The 14798-nt window shown below is 49.4% G+C and overlaps 1 protein-coding gene across 2 annotated transcripts in view; it reads right to left on the bottom strand.

The window, feature by feature from the left end:
• RFX4 (regulatory factor X4) overlaps nucleotides 1-13622 on the bottom strand; it is a 91969-nt gene extending 78347 nt beyond the window's left edge. Inside the window, exon 1 of one of the 2 annotated variants that reach the window (XM_068664589.1) lies at nucleotides 13462-13622. In XM_068664589.1, coding sequence (XP_068520690.1) covers nucleotides 13462-13504 — 43 coding nt within the window. In that variant the 5' untranslated portion in view covers nucleotides 13505-13622. Of the gene's footprint in view, nucleotides 1-9014; nucleotides 9362-13461 lie in introns of those variants that run through there. The other variant, XM_068664596.1, reaches the window with a different exon arrangement.
• Nucleotides 13623-14798: the final 1176 nt, after the last annotated feature.

Below are 14798 nucleotides of genomic sequence, written 5' to 3'. Positions count from 1 at the left end.
GAAAGGTTACATGGTATGGAAGTTTTTATATGTTTGGAGCCCAAATTATTGCTTTTGGTCCCTCCAGCTTCTCATAGATAGGATTTCATATCAGGAACAGTCAGAGTCACTGAGGAGGGTTCAAGCAGCAATTAAGCAGAAGCCGATTATCAGACTGAGTCATTAAAACAACATGAAAAAAAATCAAAATTTCTAATGGCTGGTGCCCATGAGAGCAGGAGAGAGCCCTGCATCTCACAAGGCATATTTTTCCTCTCACTGTGCTTTCAGTGTATCACATCCTAGGTCATCTCTCCTCCCTGCTCCCTGGGACTCCTTCCCACCCTGAGCCCCAGCACACTACACCCTCAGTCATACCAGCACAATGGTTTGAGCAAGGATCAGCACTAGCTAAAAAACATCTGGGCAAAAGTAATTAATTAATATACAGTAATAAAGTGTAGTATAGTCATACACTGATAACTCTGCACTGTTATGCTGTATGGAAACTATTACAGTCTTATTAGTGAAGAATGCAAATTAGATGCATTTAATGACATTTTGAAGGGAGACCTCTAAGTGCTGTATCAATTATTTAGTTTTGCAAGGATCAAAAGTAAATAAGAATGAAGCACACAACTATGTCCCTCAGCCACTGAATTAAAATAAATGATATCTTTTGCAGGATTCCAGTGTGAAGGAAAAGAGAAGATTATCAAATTACAGTAATTTTGCCAGTGTCAATTTTCTTACAAAATAGTTTGAGAGTAATCATGACACAAACAAACAAAAAAAATAAATTGCTCCCAATAAGCTGTTGAAGGATGGATTTTAAAAAAAAAAGCTTATGGAACTATTTCCAGCCCTCTTTTGCCCTTTTCTCTTTTGGTCCTAATCTTGCCAAGCCTGACAAATCCACTGAACCTCAGGAATGAGAGTATTTCCATTAAATGCGTCCACCGATACTTTTAACTACAAAAGTTTGTTTAAACTCAACCTGTTTTTAGGAGGTCGAAACTTGACCTGTTTTTTCTCATCCCCACTGGTTACCAAGGCTCTTCTCTACATCCTGACAAACATAGTTAGGCAGTGCTTCGATACCAAACTAGGATGGAAGGCCTGGGGAAGCCCCAGAATAGAAGCAAGCACATGAGAGTTTGTCAATGGCAGAAGCTTCCATGAACTATCAGGAAAGAGGAGCAAAACCTTTTTTTTTTTTTTTTAATAGATCTTTGACAAATCAGTTGAATAAATGATCTCCTTCAGAAAAAGGATTTTGCTCCTGGAAGATACCTCTGAAAGGCCTTCTCCTATTAAATGAGGCTCTGTAGGGAGAATACAGCAGTGAGGCCTGCATATTGACTGTTTAATGAGATAATTACTCTGTCTTGTTTGTATAATGATTATTGGCTTAAGGTATCTGCAGCCCAGAGGAGAAAAAAACCACAAGCATTATGTCTCCCATGTATGCCTGGCCATAGCAAGAGCAGCACGAAGGCCACCTGGGTGCATGGTATAGCTGCGAAAAGGAGCTGGATCTGGCTGCAGCCAGCAGTGGTTTCTGCAGCTGCTGTGTTGTTCTGCCAGGAGGGCTGAGTGTTTCTGCAGCACCAGTTTCCTTCACGTTAATCACTCTTCTGGCCTTTGAGAGCCACCTCATCCTGCTCAGCCCCGAGCAGGATGGCAGAAGCAGCTGGAGGAGCTGTGTGACACAGCTGGGGGGTGAGCGCACGCCCTGCACCAAAGCCACGGGATGCAGCCCAGTGGGTGGGTGTGCATCCTGAAGGCAGATTAAAAGATTTTATGGAGTAAATGAAACTCTGTAGTCTTTGAATGTGCTGCATTTCGTGTCACCTCTTAACAATACAGTGGTACTAACTGTAATGTTTTTACCCAGTTATGCCCTAACCTGTGATCTGGGTGTGGTTGTAAGACTGGCATCATTTTGAATAGCTATTTTTTACTGAAGTTGTACTAGATGAAAACACCTATGTTCTAGAAAGATAGACAAGGTTTCTGGTAATCACAGTATCATAGTTTGCACAGTCACCGAGCATTTATTGCACCATGGCCCCAGCAGTTGCACAGGCATCCCTCTCATAATCCGTCAGCTCTAGATCAGCTCCCATACTCCAAATATTAGAGCGGTTTGCCAACAAGCATGGCAGTTTACTTTGTGGTCTGCACAGGGACCAGGATTTCTTCTATAGCAGTTCACTTGTCACTGAAAAAAACTACCTCTGGAATAAGAAACACATTTGCCAGGACCCAGACTACTACCTGAGCCATGTACCAATTTGGAGGACACAGCTACGAGTCAGACTCCTTTTTATTCATGGCTACTGCTGTCATTTTTCCCTCAGTTTAAGGAAGATTTGGAAAAAAAATAGAAGCTGTGAGCAAGGGAATGCAAAAATATAGGCGATGCAATCACAAAGGGACCACAAAGTTTTTGTGGATTTACAAGAGACCTTATTGGAAAAATGAATACTCAGATGTGATGACAGACAATTTCACAAGCTCCTCTGTCACAGGAGAAACTCCTCTCACGCATCCAGAGCCTCAACACCGCCTTGAGTTACTTGCTTGTTGCTCCTTGAGGGAAGAGTTACTCATCTCTTCCTGCAGCTTCTCTTTGCCAAGCATTGGTACTGAGCTGCCCAGCAGTGCTGCTTAGCTGCTCACCCAGCCTGCTAGGCCAAAGGGAAGGATTGCAAAGAGCAGATTTAGCAGGTGGAAGCTGCACCTGAGATAGTTCAAGGAACTGACTGGAGGTCATTGAACCTCCCATGCCTAGTGTGGGGTTGATGAGATGATATTCTATCCTTTATAGGAAAACCCCCACCACCCTCACAGCTTTTTCTATCGCCTGTCTCCAAATAAATGCTGAGGTCTGCATGATACATCAAGGCTTTTTTCTGTAGAGGTTATCTTGCTGAATATGGTCTGAAACACGCCACCACCCAACAAACCCTTCACTCTTGCTGTCTGTATTGCACCATTGCTGTGGACAAAAAGCTTCCAACCTCTACAGCTGTTGAATTCAGCCCCATCAGAACAGTCTGCTTTCACCAGCCCTCAGAGTGCTGCAAATCTAATCTCTAACCAGGTCTCTAAGTATTTCTATTGCTGTATGAATTATAGTAAAGCAAAAAAAAAAAAAAAAAAAAACAATACCTACACATTTTCTGAGGCAAATGAAACCTATACCTAATAATTCTTCAGCGTCTTGGGTCAATTGGTCATATCATCTTGGAAGACAAATCATGAGTTTAAAACAGTCTTTTGAAAGCAAAGAGACCAGCCCTTTTTGTCAGGGATAATGATTAGGAGGTAAAACAGAAGCCTGACCTTCACAGGATTGAAAGCCTGTTCTAGTACCTGCTGCACATGATGCCTGCTCTGACAAGAAGCAGGATTCATGCTCCGAATCTCCCCACACCTTTCAGTGCAGCACTGCTGGTTATTTGTATATCTGCCACCTGAGAAGCGTAACTCTGCTGGTGTGATGTGAGGGCGGATTGCAGCAGCGTGTTCAGTGTTTAAAGAACCTGCTTGAAAGAAAGCAAAGAAAGATCACCTTCTCTCTGAAATCTCAGACCGCTGTAAAACCAAGACCTGAGAAAGATCTCCTACACTAGCCCCTGCACAATGCTATAAACACTGAACACCAGTAACATGACAGGGCTTGGCAGCAGCTGACTCCCATGGAGGGTGTTAAACTTACCGAAATCGGCTAAAATCAAGCAAGACAAGCTATTAAGGACAGCTAATCAAACACACTGGGATTTTCTAAGCTCTAGGCTTTAGCAGATGATGTAATCTCTCCTCTCCACTGGCAAATGAAAAGTTCGTAAGACCAAGAGGGCTGTCTTCCAAGCACTGTTCCCGCTCAGTTCTCCATCACTTAGACACTCCTGTTCACAAAACAGCTCCTCTTTGACTGCCAAGGTAGACCTGCCACACAGAGCCTTGATTTTTTCCTTGGTGCCTCATTTTGAGCTGTAAGCTGGCAGGGCACGGATCCTTCAGTCAGTGAGCGCGAGCTGTCAGGAGCATCTTCAGGCTCCACAGGAATCGAGTCCTCGGTGTCCTCCTTGGTCCTACATAGCCATCTCCTGTCCTTCCAAGAGACCTGCTCCTCAGGGATGACAGTGACACATGGCCTTGGTGCAGATGGTGGAGCCGCTACCCTGACAAGCTGCCAGATACCTTGGCGTTTTGTTTGCTAATCTAACTTTATTTCCCTTCCAACAGGGCAAAATGTCGGGCGCTCTTGTTGCAGTCATTCCTTTTGTTTTCATTTCTTGGCATGCAGTTCTCTTGGAACTCCTTCAGGGTTAATGGACATTGGTCCAGGGCACTTACTAGACATTGGCAGGGATGGTTTAGTTCTTTTTTGTGATTCTGGTGAAACATTGTGAGATATGTCATGATATCATAAGAGAGCAAAGAATGATTTTCTTGAATCTCTGGGAGCTCTTTTGTTTTGTTTTGCCTAGCCTATACTCCTAGTTCTCATCTTCCTGCTAACCCACTTGGTAAGGTACATTAAAAAATTGGCACTATCTGTTTAAAGTGATAAACAGAAAGCACCACAGTTCATCTTTTAGCCCATCCAGAAAACATGGATATGAAAACTGCAATTTATGAAATGTTGCTTTCTTGTTATGCTGTGTTTACTCTGCAGACGTTCAGCTAAATGTGATCCATTCATTGAAGTACTACAGCAATGGGGCATAGTACTCCTCATTAAGAAGATGTATCCTTAACGCAGATCAAGACAGTTGTGAATCCTAGAATATGAGATTTCTTTGCACATCGATACTGACATTTAGGGCAGCCTCTACCCTGGATCAGACAGGACTTTTGAAGTGCTATCTGTTCCCTTCATTGGGATCACATGCCGTATTGCTAGCATATTCCCAACTGAGTATGCATTTAATTGTGAGTAGCTTTTTCTCTCTCCTGGTCAAGCATGCATGCTGCCTGTCGTCATTCTTTGAAAAGTAATTTTCACCAGCCCAGTAGTTAGCACTTTTTTTTTTTTTTTTTTGCTGTGTCAGGGCCATTCCTCATTTAAGAGTGAAGATACCTCACCCAAACCAGTTTCGGTCCAGTGACTTTTCCTCACTTTCACTTGAGGTGATTTAAGCTAATGACACCAGTACCTGACCAGATCAGCTTCTCCAGAGCACATGATCTACATGACTGTGCAACACAGAGCCGCTCTTGTCATCAGCAGGATGATCACACGTATTGTGAGCTTTCCAAGCATTGATTCATGTACAGCAAAGAGTACTTCACACTTCCAGAGCACGATGAAGCGTAGAGCTTCAGCCCTTCAGGGTCTGCTGCATGAAGCAGTATCAATGCTATCGTTGTCTCCAATTTACCCACAGTGTTTCCTTCCAAGAAAACTCAGACATGCCTCTTGGCTGCTTCCAATCCTATTCTCTTCCAAGAAAAAGCACAGGGCTTCTTGATGCCCTTTTTGCCCCAGATTTCATCAACTTCTTATGCTATGCAATTAATGTGAGGCACACTAGAGAGCTCATCAGAGGATGGCAGTCACTTCTGCATAACTAACCCAATGTCCCTGGTCCCCCTACCCTACAGCAGGAGTCAGTCTCTGCTCAATAGCTCTTTGGGTTAGACACTCCCTGCTGCTATCATGGTCCCTCAGCTCACCAGTATGCACAGGAAGACACAGAGTCCTCAAACCCTTAGCTCAGCTCTGCTTAACCAGTGCACGGGGCTGGTCATTTGGCTCAACGGGGGAACCTGGGACTCAGCAAGAAACAGGATCTGCATCAGGTGCTCAAGAAATGTTTCCTTCTGCCACAGGGGCTGATGGACCCAGAAGAAAAGCCAACATGGCACATCAGTAAGACAGATCAGCAAAGGTGACAAAACAGCAAGATGAGACACGGGTGGGAGATACAAGAGGCACTGGCTGTGGGGCTCAGGGAGGTGAGAGAAGAGGGAGAAGGATGGTTTTTGGAGAGGAGGTGAAAAAGAAAACTAAGCAAAAGAAAGAATAACAAAGAAAAGGACACGATCAAAAATAAAGGGAGGAAAGAAAGTAACTGTAGAGAAGAGAGTTTTAGAAAATGGGGAGCAAAGAGGTCACACACTGAAGGAATGGGACTGCAGTAGATATTTCTCATCAGAAATGGAGTCCACTCAGGAAGATAGATTAAAAGAGCAGGAGAAAAAGACGGACAGATATGTGTGCAGAGAAAACCCACAGCAGTAAGAAAGAGACAAGCACTTGACTGAAGAAGTGAGTAAATCAAAGGAAAGAGATACTATTTACAGAAGTTGAGGGCACTTTCCCCACTTCATGCACATTATTCCAACCCTAGCAGCCGCTCGCTACTGTCAAAGGATGCGGCCATTACATTGCTCACAACCATTTTGTGAGCAAACACGGCTCCAACCAGGGAGAAACAAATACTGACCACTGTTTCTTTCAGCTCTCAAAGTGCACCCAGAGAATATCTGCGTGCCAAAATGAGCAGAGATGGGTACCTTACAGAACTAACCTGTGTACATACAGCAAGCATTTGGGGCTATGAAGTTTACAGCCCAAATAAGCTCAGAAAGTCTTCGCTCCATCCCAAAGCGCCAAGATTTACAGTTAAACCTTGTATGAATTTAGGTCCTTTGACACTGTCTCTTCCCTCCCCTTAGAAAGTACCATGAAACTAGACCAGTGCTTTTAAAACTAGGAGCCTGGCTTTTCTGAGAAGCCTCCAGTCTCCTCTGAACAATATGCAAAGCAAACTCAGGGAGGGAACATGAGAAAAAAGAGAAGTCTTCTTTCCTCCTCCTTTTTCTTTCGCCTAAGACTCACCAAAACAAGAGTCTAGTATTGAATATTCAGCACTGAATACTAACTGCTCAATAGATGGTCTGTTTGCAGAGCTCAAAGTGGAAATGACCCAGCAAGGAGGAGAGGTGAACACACTGCTCCATCCATGTGATTAAAATGCTCTGCAAATGCAATCCTCCCCAGTTCTCCCCACCTCTTTTCAATGGAGGCCATTTGCTGCCCCTACCACAACTCATTTAAAAAAAATGTTTGCATTAGAGGGGCCCCTGCACAAGTATTGTCCGTGTGGCTCTGCGCTGAGGAGAGGAATGTCAGCTCCAACCTTGGGAAACCTGCGCTAGACCAGCGGGACCTGCTGCTGCCAACGCTTGGGAGAAAGGGGAAGCAGAGGAGCAGAGCAGGCAGCTGGATGTCCCTGGTCTCAGCCTGCATGGAGCAAATTTCACCTTGCTCCACAGCAGACCTTGGAGGTCTCTTTTCAGCACTCCTCCTCTGAGCCAGTGCCCATTGCCACCCCGATGCTGCAGCCCAGAAGCAGCCGCCCTTAATGCGCACCAGATGTGTGTTGCAGACCTGTTGTACTCTGTGCAGGAGTTCCTGCTCTGGCTCCCATGCCATGCTTGCACTCTACAGGGCAAAGCCCCTTCCCTTTAGCTACAGCATGAGCTGATGGACCTGGGAAAAACCCACTGCATGAGCTGGCACATCTTGTCACGGGGCAGCACGCCGCGGCTGTGCCTAGACTTTGAGCAGAACTCCGTGTCCACATTTACTTGCTCCACTTTTTTATGGTGTTTCTTGGATCACTGACATTTGAGGAGCAGACAGGATTTTTTTTTCCCCCATGCTGCTTCAGTTCTAAAGGGGGTAGAGGGACATTTTACTTTCCTCTGAGCACTGGAGATGCTAACAGCTAGAGCAGAGCACCTACAAGCCATGCTGCAAAAAGCTAACAACATTAAACATTCATTTCCTTAAATAGGACATCCTGACACATGTTTAGGGTTAAATCTCACAAGTCAGGTTGTTAAGGATTTTTTTTTTTCTCCTTTAAAGGTAAGATTGGGTCTACTTTCTCTGAACATTCAGGTATTTTATTCAACAAATGACCCGTTTCTTCAGGATCCTAGCATCTTAGCAAAACACACAGCCCTTCCTGCCTGTCCTCTGACACAGGGTAGCTTTTAGTCTTCTGCAGCAGGTTGTGCCTTCGTTACAGGGTACTGGAAAATGTCATGGGTTGGGGACGGGATGTTCTGTGGGGCCTTTGAAATAGGTTTACATTGCCATCACCACGGGGGACCAGGGCCCAGGACACAGGTGGTCATCCCCAGCACTGGCTGCCCAGCTGGTGAGATCCCCCTGTGAAACGGGCTCCCCCTCAACACCGCCCTTCCTCAGCTGCAACTGAGGTTGGTGCAGCACCTCCAACATAATTCAGCAAGGAATAACATTGTAGGGAAAGCAAGCAAGCAGCAACAACGACGAAAATGCACATTACTCCTTTATCATCACACTTAGTGGTGTCTGTATTTACATCTGGCTTTTTCTACTGCTTTCTGAATCCCCTTGCCACTGCACTGTTTTTTAATTATTATTATTTTTGGTACAACTTTACAAATTTAGCACAAGCCATAACTGAATTTACAGACCTATAGTAGAATGGGAAGCTCATACCTGTCACAGAGAAAATGGTAGTTACGCTGTTTGGTTGATTTAGGGGTCTCTTTTGCAAACTTATATGCAAATAAAATGTTTTTTATACAATGAGTTCACTGTAACACATCTGTAAGTCTTGCCCCAAGTAGGCAAGCCAGCGAGAACAGCTGCACTGAAGAAAATAGGATGAAGGAAGCCTGACAGTGTTACTCTAACCAGGAAAAGTTTAAGAAGAGAAGAAAATGAAGGTGAGCACAAGTAGTTTTACATCTACTGACTGCGTGCCTGGAGGAGCCAGCCTGCTGCTCTGAACTCAACACCCCTCTCTCCCCACACCGCATGTTTCAGCGAATGGCTCTTTCGCAGGCTGCTCCAGCTATCCGAAATGTATTGTTTCCCCTCACCATAATATTTGGGGTCCTGCGCAAAAATGCCCGGGATAAGCTGCTAATTAATTGCGGACCTGTCACTCGTAGCTGTGAGTCGACCGCTCGGTTGCTGTAACAAATTCCATTTTAGATAAATTAAGTTCACTTACCAATAAAAGGCAACAAAGTGTGGAACTGCAGCTAAAGCGAAGGAAACGAGACGGCGCTGAGCCCTGCATTTCAGCCTTGAGGCAATTTAAGCTCCAAACATGCTTTTTCTTCATTTCTGGGTGCAGCAAGAGCTGGGGCTCTGTTTAACCCTCTCCACCTTTTTGATTTCAAGTTTATCAGATGGGCCCGGGATGTTTATCCCAACCCGTTATTTATGGAAATGAAACCAGAGCTCTTGCAGTAAAAGCCTGTGCTGCTCAGCTCCATTTCTGACACCAGTTAGCATTTCAACTCTGATAAACTGCTCCTGGGGCTAGCCTCCTGGGAGAAAATAAATAGGAATAGAGGCAGGGAAATAGAGGCTATTAGGTTATTGTACACTCCTGGCCCTAAGGAGGGATCATTACAGCTAACCCCGCGCACCTGCCCTTCCCAAGGCACACACCTCAACAGGTGCTTCCCTCCCTCGTGGGGAAGAAGTCATGGGATGAGGAGCCATCTCCACCAGCAAACTGTTTTAAATACCCACAGAAACTCTCCCGCACACGTGCACAGTTCTGTAGGACCTCACAGATGTGTGTAAACATCATTTTAATAGAGAAACAACAACAAAAATTCACGGCGGAGGCCTCCCCTGCCTTCCTCGTCACCTCGTACTCTTCCTTCCTGCTCTTGCTATCTATGGGATCGCTCAGCCATCAAATGCCCTTTATGCTATCCATCTCCCTAACCCCAGCGTTAGCAATGCAATCCCCTCGGCCGCTGGGCCGCCGGGCTCCAGCAGGGCCAGACCGTGCGGGGCATTCATTTTCAGACACAATGAAACAAATGGAAAATCCAGCACCGACGCGGGGAAACGGACAAGTGGGTGAACTCGGAAAATTCACAAACCTCGGGGCTGGCGGGATGGTGAGCTAATTATTTGGACTTTAATGTCCCATCAAGTATCCCCCGAAGGACTGACCTTATATTTGTGTTAGTTACATGACAGCCCGCCGCTGCTCTCGAGGCATTGTTACGGGGCACCAAGCCCTGGCTGTGTTTAAGGCTGCCTCTTCAAAAGTCTGCCCCTGAAGAGGCACTGGTGTTTCACCACCCCGCGGATTTCAGTGCTCCCACGATGTCATCTGTCTTGCTGGGGTGAAATCCTATGGACTGAAACGGTGTCCCAGGGGATGTCCCCCTTCTGCCCGCTCCAACTCGCGAAACGCTCGGTGGTGGCCGCAGGGGACGTGCGGCTGTGGCCGGCCACCGAGGCTGCGGGGCTCTTTACAGTCCCACAGGCAAAAGTCTGCCTGAGTCTGGAGCCACTTCTTTAATCAGGGTTTTACCCGAGTAAAATTTTGAGGACTGTAAGCCCCAAACCGGGACTTAACTAAACAAAATAATTTCCTGCCGTTGTCTAGCTATTCTTATGTAAAATCTTGTTTTAGTTCTTTTCCCTTTCCATCCCTTTAAAGAGCTTTCCTTCCCCGCAGGTAAATAACAGACTGAAAAGTCCCGCAATTCACCCTCCCCAAGTATTTTAGGATTAATTCGGTTGCAGACTAATAAATCATAAAACCATTCTTTCCTGCGTGCCAAACTTAGGACGAACTTCTTAGCTCATGAGAATTTTGGCCAATTTACAAACCTCTGTGTAAAAAAAAAAAACCACAGATTTTACAAACTTAAAAAAAATAATAAATAAATCCTTGTGAGGAAGGGACCTAAGGGACCTGATCCAGCGCTGGGACATGCTGGGAGCCCCATGTCTGTCCTGCTGGGGACAGCGAGCTCTGCCTGCCGAGGATCGGGCCCTGCTGCGCTAACACCGGCTGCAGGAACACCACGGCCAGCAGGCAACGAGACAGTTTTGTTGGGTTTTCTGTTCCCTTTCTTCCACGTGTGAAATCATGTAAGGTACGTGGTCACATAAAGCAAATAGCCAGGTCCGGTTGTATGAGGAACCAGTGGTGTTGCGTGTTTGTTTGAATTGCATCAAATTTAGGATTCAGAAGTATCCTAGGATCTTCTCAACAGCCCAGCAGGTAAGAGCCTTTATAAACGCAAATCTCGGAGCAGTAAATATATATATTTTTTAATTTCCCGGAGCAAAAATAAATCACAGTTTTGCTCGCCTATTAGCTAGGGAGAAAACGAAAACATGAGCAACTTCATCTGTTAGCAAACTGCGCTGCAGTGAGCGCAGCAAACAATTTGCAGCAGCGAAATCCAAAGCTCGCTTGGATCAAAAAAAAAAAAAAAATATATATATATATATAAAAAAATCCGGACCTCGGAGTTCACTCCCGAGTGTTAGGCGGGTGCTCTCAAATGTCACCCCTGCTTTGGCTCGCAGCGTCCAGCGATTTATTACCAATATCGGCGATTTCATTAATTACAGCGGGCTATGAAAGCCATTAATTCCCCGCAGCCGGCGCTCGCACGCCAGATGCTCTTTAAATGGCAAAGCTGATGGGAAAGGTCGCCGGATCGGACCCAGCCCCGAGCCGGGCGCGGAAAGGCTTCGTGCGGCTTTTATGGGGGGATTTTGGACGGGCTCCGAAACCCTACATCGCGTCCCTAAGCCCTGTGGCTCTCCCAGCCCGGCGGCGGCTCTGCCGTCTAATGCAGGGGGAGAGGCGGCGGGTCCCGTCGGGGCTGCTCCCCGAGGAAGAGCCTCCTCTTCCTCGGGCCTTCCTCCTGCCCTCCGGCGGCGGGGCACGGCCCCGGGACCCCCGCGTGTCCCCCCTGTCCCCGTCCCGTCCCCGTCCCCCGTCCCGTGTCACTAGGGGGGGCTGCGGCCGTGCACGGCGCGGGGCAGGAGAGGGGGTCCCGGGGCGGGGCGGGTGGGGGGCTCTGGGGGTGCAGCACCCCAAAAGCCCCCCCCCCCAGCTCCCCCAAAAAGCCCCCCGGTGCCCCGCAGCCGCTGCCGGGCCGGGGGAGCCGCGGGTGATGGCTTTGAGCCCGCTGGGGGAGGTTTGGGGTCGGGGGGCGAGGCAAACCCGTTAAGGAGAAATTAAACCACGATTTTTTTTTCCCCGACGAAGCCAGATTTCCCCCGCACCGCCAAAGGCTCTTCTAACGAGAGAAACTCGGGAGAAAAGCTAATTGGATTAAGCCCCCTGAAAAGGGTGGGGGGTGAAGGTGCCTGAATGCGACAGCGGCGCAGCCCCACTTTTTTGGCCATCTGCTCCGCACGGCCGAAGGGGTGGCTGATGAGCAGCGCCCTATAAGCGCCCCTAAATCACCGCCGGCACCGCGGGACGAGGGCTCTGCCCGCCGACGGGACTCCCGGAGCTGCTTCTGGGGCAGGGCAGAGAAGGAAAAAAAAAAAAAGAAAAAAAAAAAAGAAAAAGAAAGAAAGAAAAACGGAGCTGTTTTGGGGCGGGCAGGGGCTTTTGGGGTCCCCGCGGGGACAGCCCCCGCCGGTGGCAGCGCCCCAAAATGGGGCCCCTCGAGCAGCCGCGCAGGGCAGCCTCCCCGCTTTTAATCTCTTCCCTTTTTTTTTTTTTTCCTTTTTCTTTTTAATTAATTACTCTTCTCGGTTTCGCCTCGCTAAAATCGTTTCGCAAAACGCCCTTTTGGGGCCGACGGTTGGGAAAGCCCGGGGAGGAGGGGAGCGGAGCGGGGAGGGTCGTGCCCCGCCGACCCCCGGCGTGCCCCGTTACAGAGGCTTGGGGCCGGCCCGGAGCTCGGGGGGCTTTGGGGGTTTGTGGGGGGCTTTGAGGGGTTATGGGGGGCTGCTGGGGGGCTGCCGTCGGGGGTACCCCGGTCCTGCTCTCCAGGCGCCCCCTCGGAGGCTGTGGCCGGGCAGGAGGGATGGATGGAGGGATGGAGGGAGGAGGAGAGGGAGGGAAGGAAGGAGGGAGGGGGCTGATAAAATAAACTCGGATCGCCAAGGTTGGTTTGGAGGCTGGCTCCGGGCCTGCTGGTGCCCCCTCTGCGGAGGGTTTGGGCCGGTGGGGAAGGGGAGCAGCGGGCTCCGAGCGATGCGGAGGGGCCGGGAGCCGCTATGGGGTCGCCACGGGGCCGGGCCCTGCTTGGGGACAGGACCCCAGCACGGCCCCGGGGGTGGCAGAGGCGGTCGTCGGGGCTGGGCCCTCGGGGGAGCGGCACCCCCCGTGTCCCCGTGTCCCCGTGTGTGTCCCCCCCCCCCAGGATGGGACGAGGCGAGCCCGGGGCTGGGCTCCCCAGCACAGCCCCGCTGCCCTCTGAGGGGCTCCGCTCGAGCCTAAGCGGGCGCCTAAAAGTGGAAGCGGAGAGGGATCAGTTTGCCGAAGGAAAAAAAAGAATAAAAAGGGAATAAAAGAGGGGAGAGGGGGAAAGAAAGGAGAAAGCCCCTCTGCTGCGTCGCTGCGGGCCGGCTCAGCCCGCACCCTGCGGCCGCTGTGTCCCCGGCGCCACTGTCAAGTTGCAAAGTGCTCCCCGGCGGGCGAGGGGGAGCTGAGGGGGGGCACTTACCTGTGGAGTCCATATCGGGTTCCTCCAGCAACCCACAATGCATGCTCTTCCCATGGACGGGACGGGAGCCCCAAGGTCCCGGGGTGCGGAGAGCCCCAGCTCAGGGGTGCGCGGAGCCAGGCGAGGGGCAGGGAGCGGGGTGGGGAGGGAGAGGGCAGAGGCAGATCGTGGGGGTGGGGGGTGGGGGGGAGAGAGAGAGGGAGAGGGGGACACTCCGTAATCCAGCAGGGCAAAGCCAGACCCGTCAAAATGTTTGCGGATGTTTCATGGGAAAAAGCATCATTTTATAGAAGCCCTGATGGGAGAAATGTCATTGATAGGCCAGCCAGCCTGATGAATGGCTGCTACTCAGATGGGGATGTGGCAAGGCTCAATGTGAAGCCCATTGTGATGCTGTTTTGAATAAGAAAAGCTTTCCTCCAAAAAGGGGGGCCTTAGATCTACGCAATCCCAACACTTCGACTTCCCTCTTCTATTAGAGCATTAGAAACGTTTTTCTTATTTAAAGTTCCAGCGGCCTTTCCACTCCTCCCTTCCCCCCCGGCCCCCACCCAACGCCTTTGGCTCATTACAGCCCCGGATCAAAATTGGCTTAGATCTTCAAACGGGCAGGAGGCGCGGGGCTGCGCTCCTTGGGGCCGCGGCCGTCCTCCTCCTCCTCCTCCTCCTTCTCCTTCCTCCTCCTCCTCCTCCTCCTCCTTCCTCCTCCTCCTCCTCTTCTTCCTCCTCCTTCCTCCTCCTCCTGCGCGGGCACATGGCGTTAGAGCCGCACAGCTTCCCAAACGTCCTGCGAGCGTAGTTTATCGGGAAAGAAATAAAATAAATCATAAAAAAAAGGGGGCGACGTGTGTGGGTAGGGAAGGAGCAGAGAGGGGGGTGTGAGGGGAGAAGCTGCCAGCGCCCGGTGCCGGTGCCTGGCCCCGGGGCTGGCGGCCCGGGGAGCTTCGTGTCTTGGGGGAGCAGGGGGGGACCCTAACAGCCCCTAACAAACCCTAATGGACCCTAACAGACCCTAATGGATCCTAACAGACCCTAACAAACCCTCACGGACCCTAACCCGAGGATGCCGGTTTTAGGGTCAGGGCGTCGCGGGGGGAGAGGGGGGGGCAGGAGCCAGGCTGGGAAAAGTTGCTTATTCTGCGTGCGGTTGTATGTGCTGGAAGTGGAAGTAAAAGTGCAAAGCTGGGGCTGCGATAAAAGTGGCTGGTTTAGGGAAGGAAAAGCTGTGATTAGAATATGAATAGGGCTCCAGGAGAGGAAGAGAAAGGGGGATTATAGCTGAATTACTTTGACCATGGACAGAGCCAACGTTTTCCACTCTTCTCCCCCTCTCCCCT

The sequence above is a fragment of the Anas acuta genome, chromosome 1, assembly GCF_963932015.1.
Source record: "Anas acuta chromosome 1, bAnaAcu1.1, whole genome shotgun sequence".
In the NCBI taxonomy this organism is placed as follows: Eukaryota; Metazoa; Chordata; class Aves; order Anseriformes; family Anatidae; genus Anas; species Anas acuta.
The sequence above is the reverse complement of the archived record's forward strand: the minus strand, read 5'-3'. Positions and strand labels throughout refer to the sequence as shown.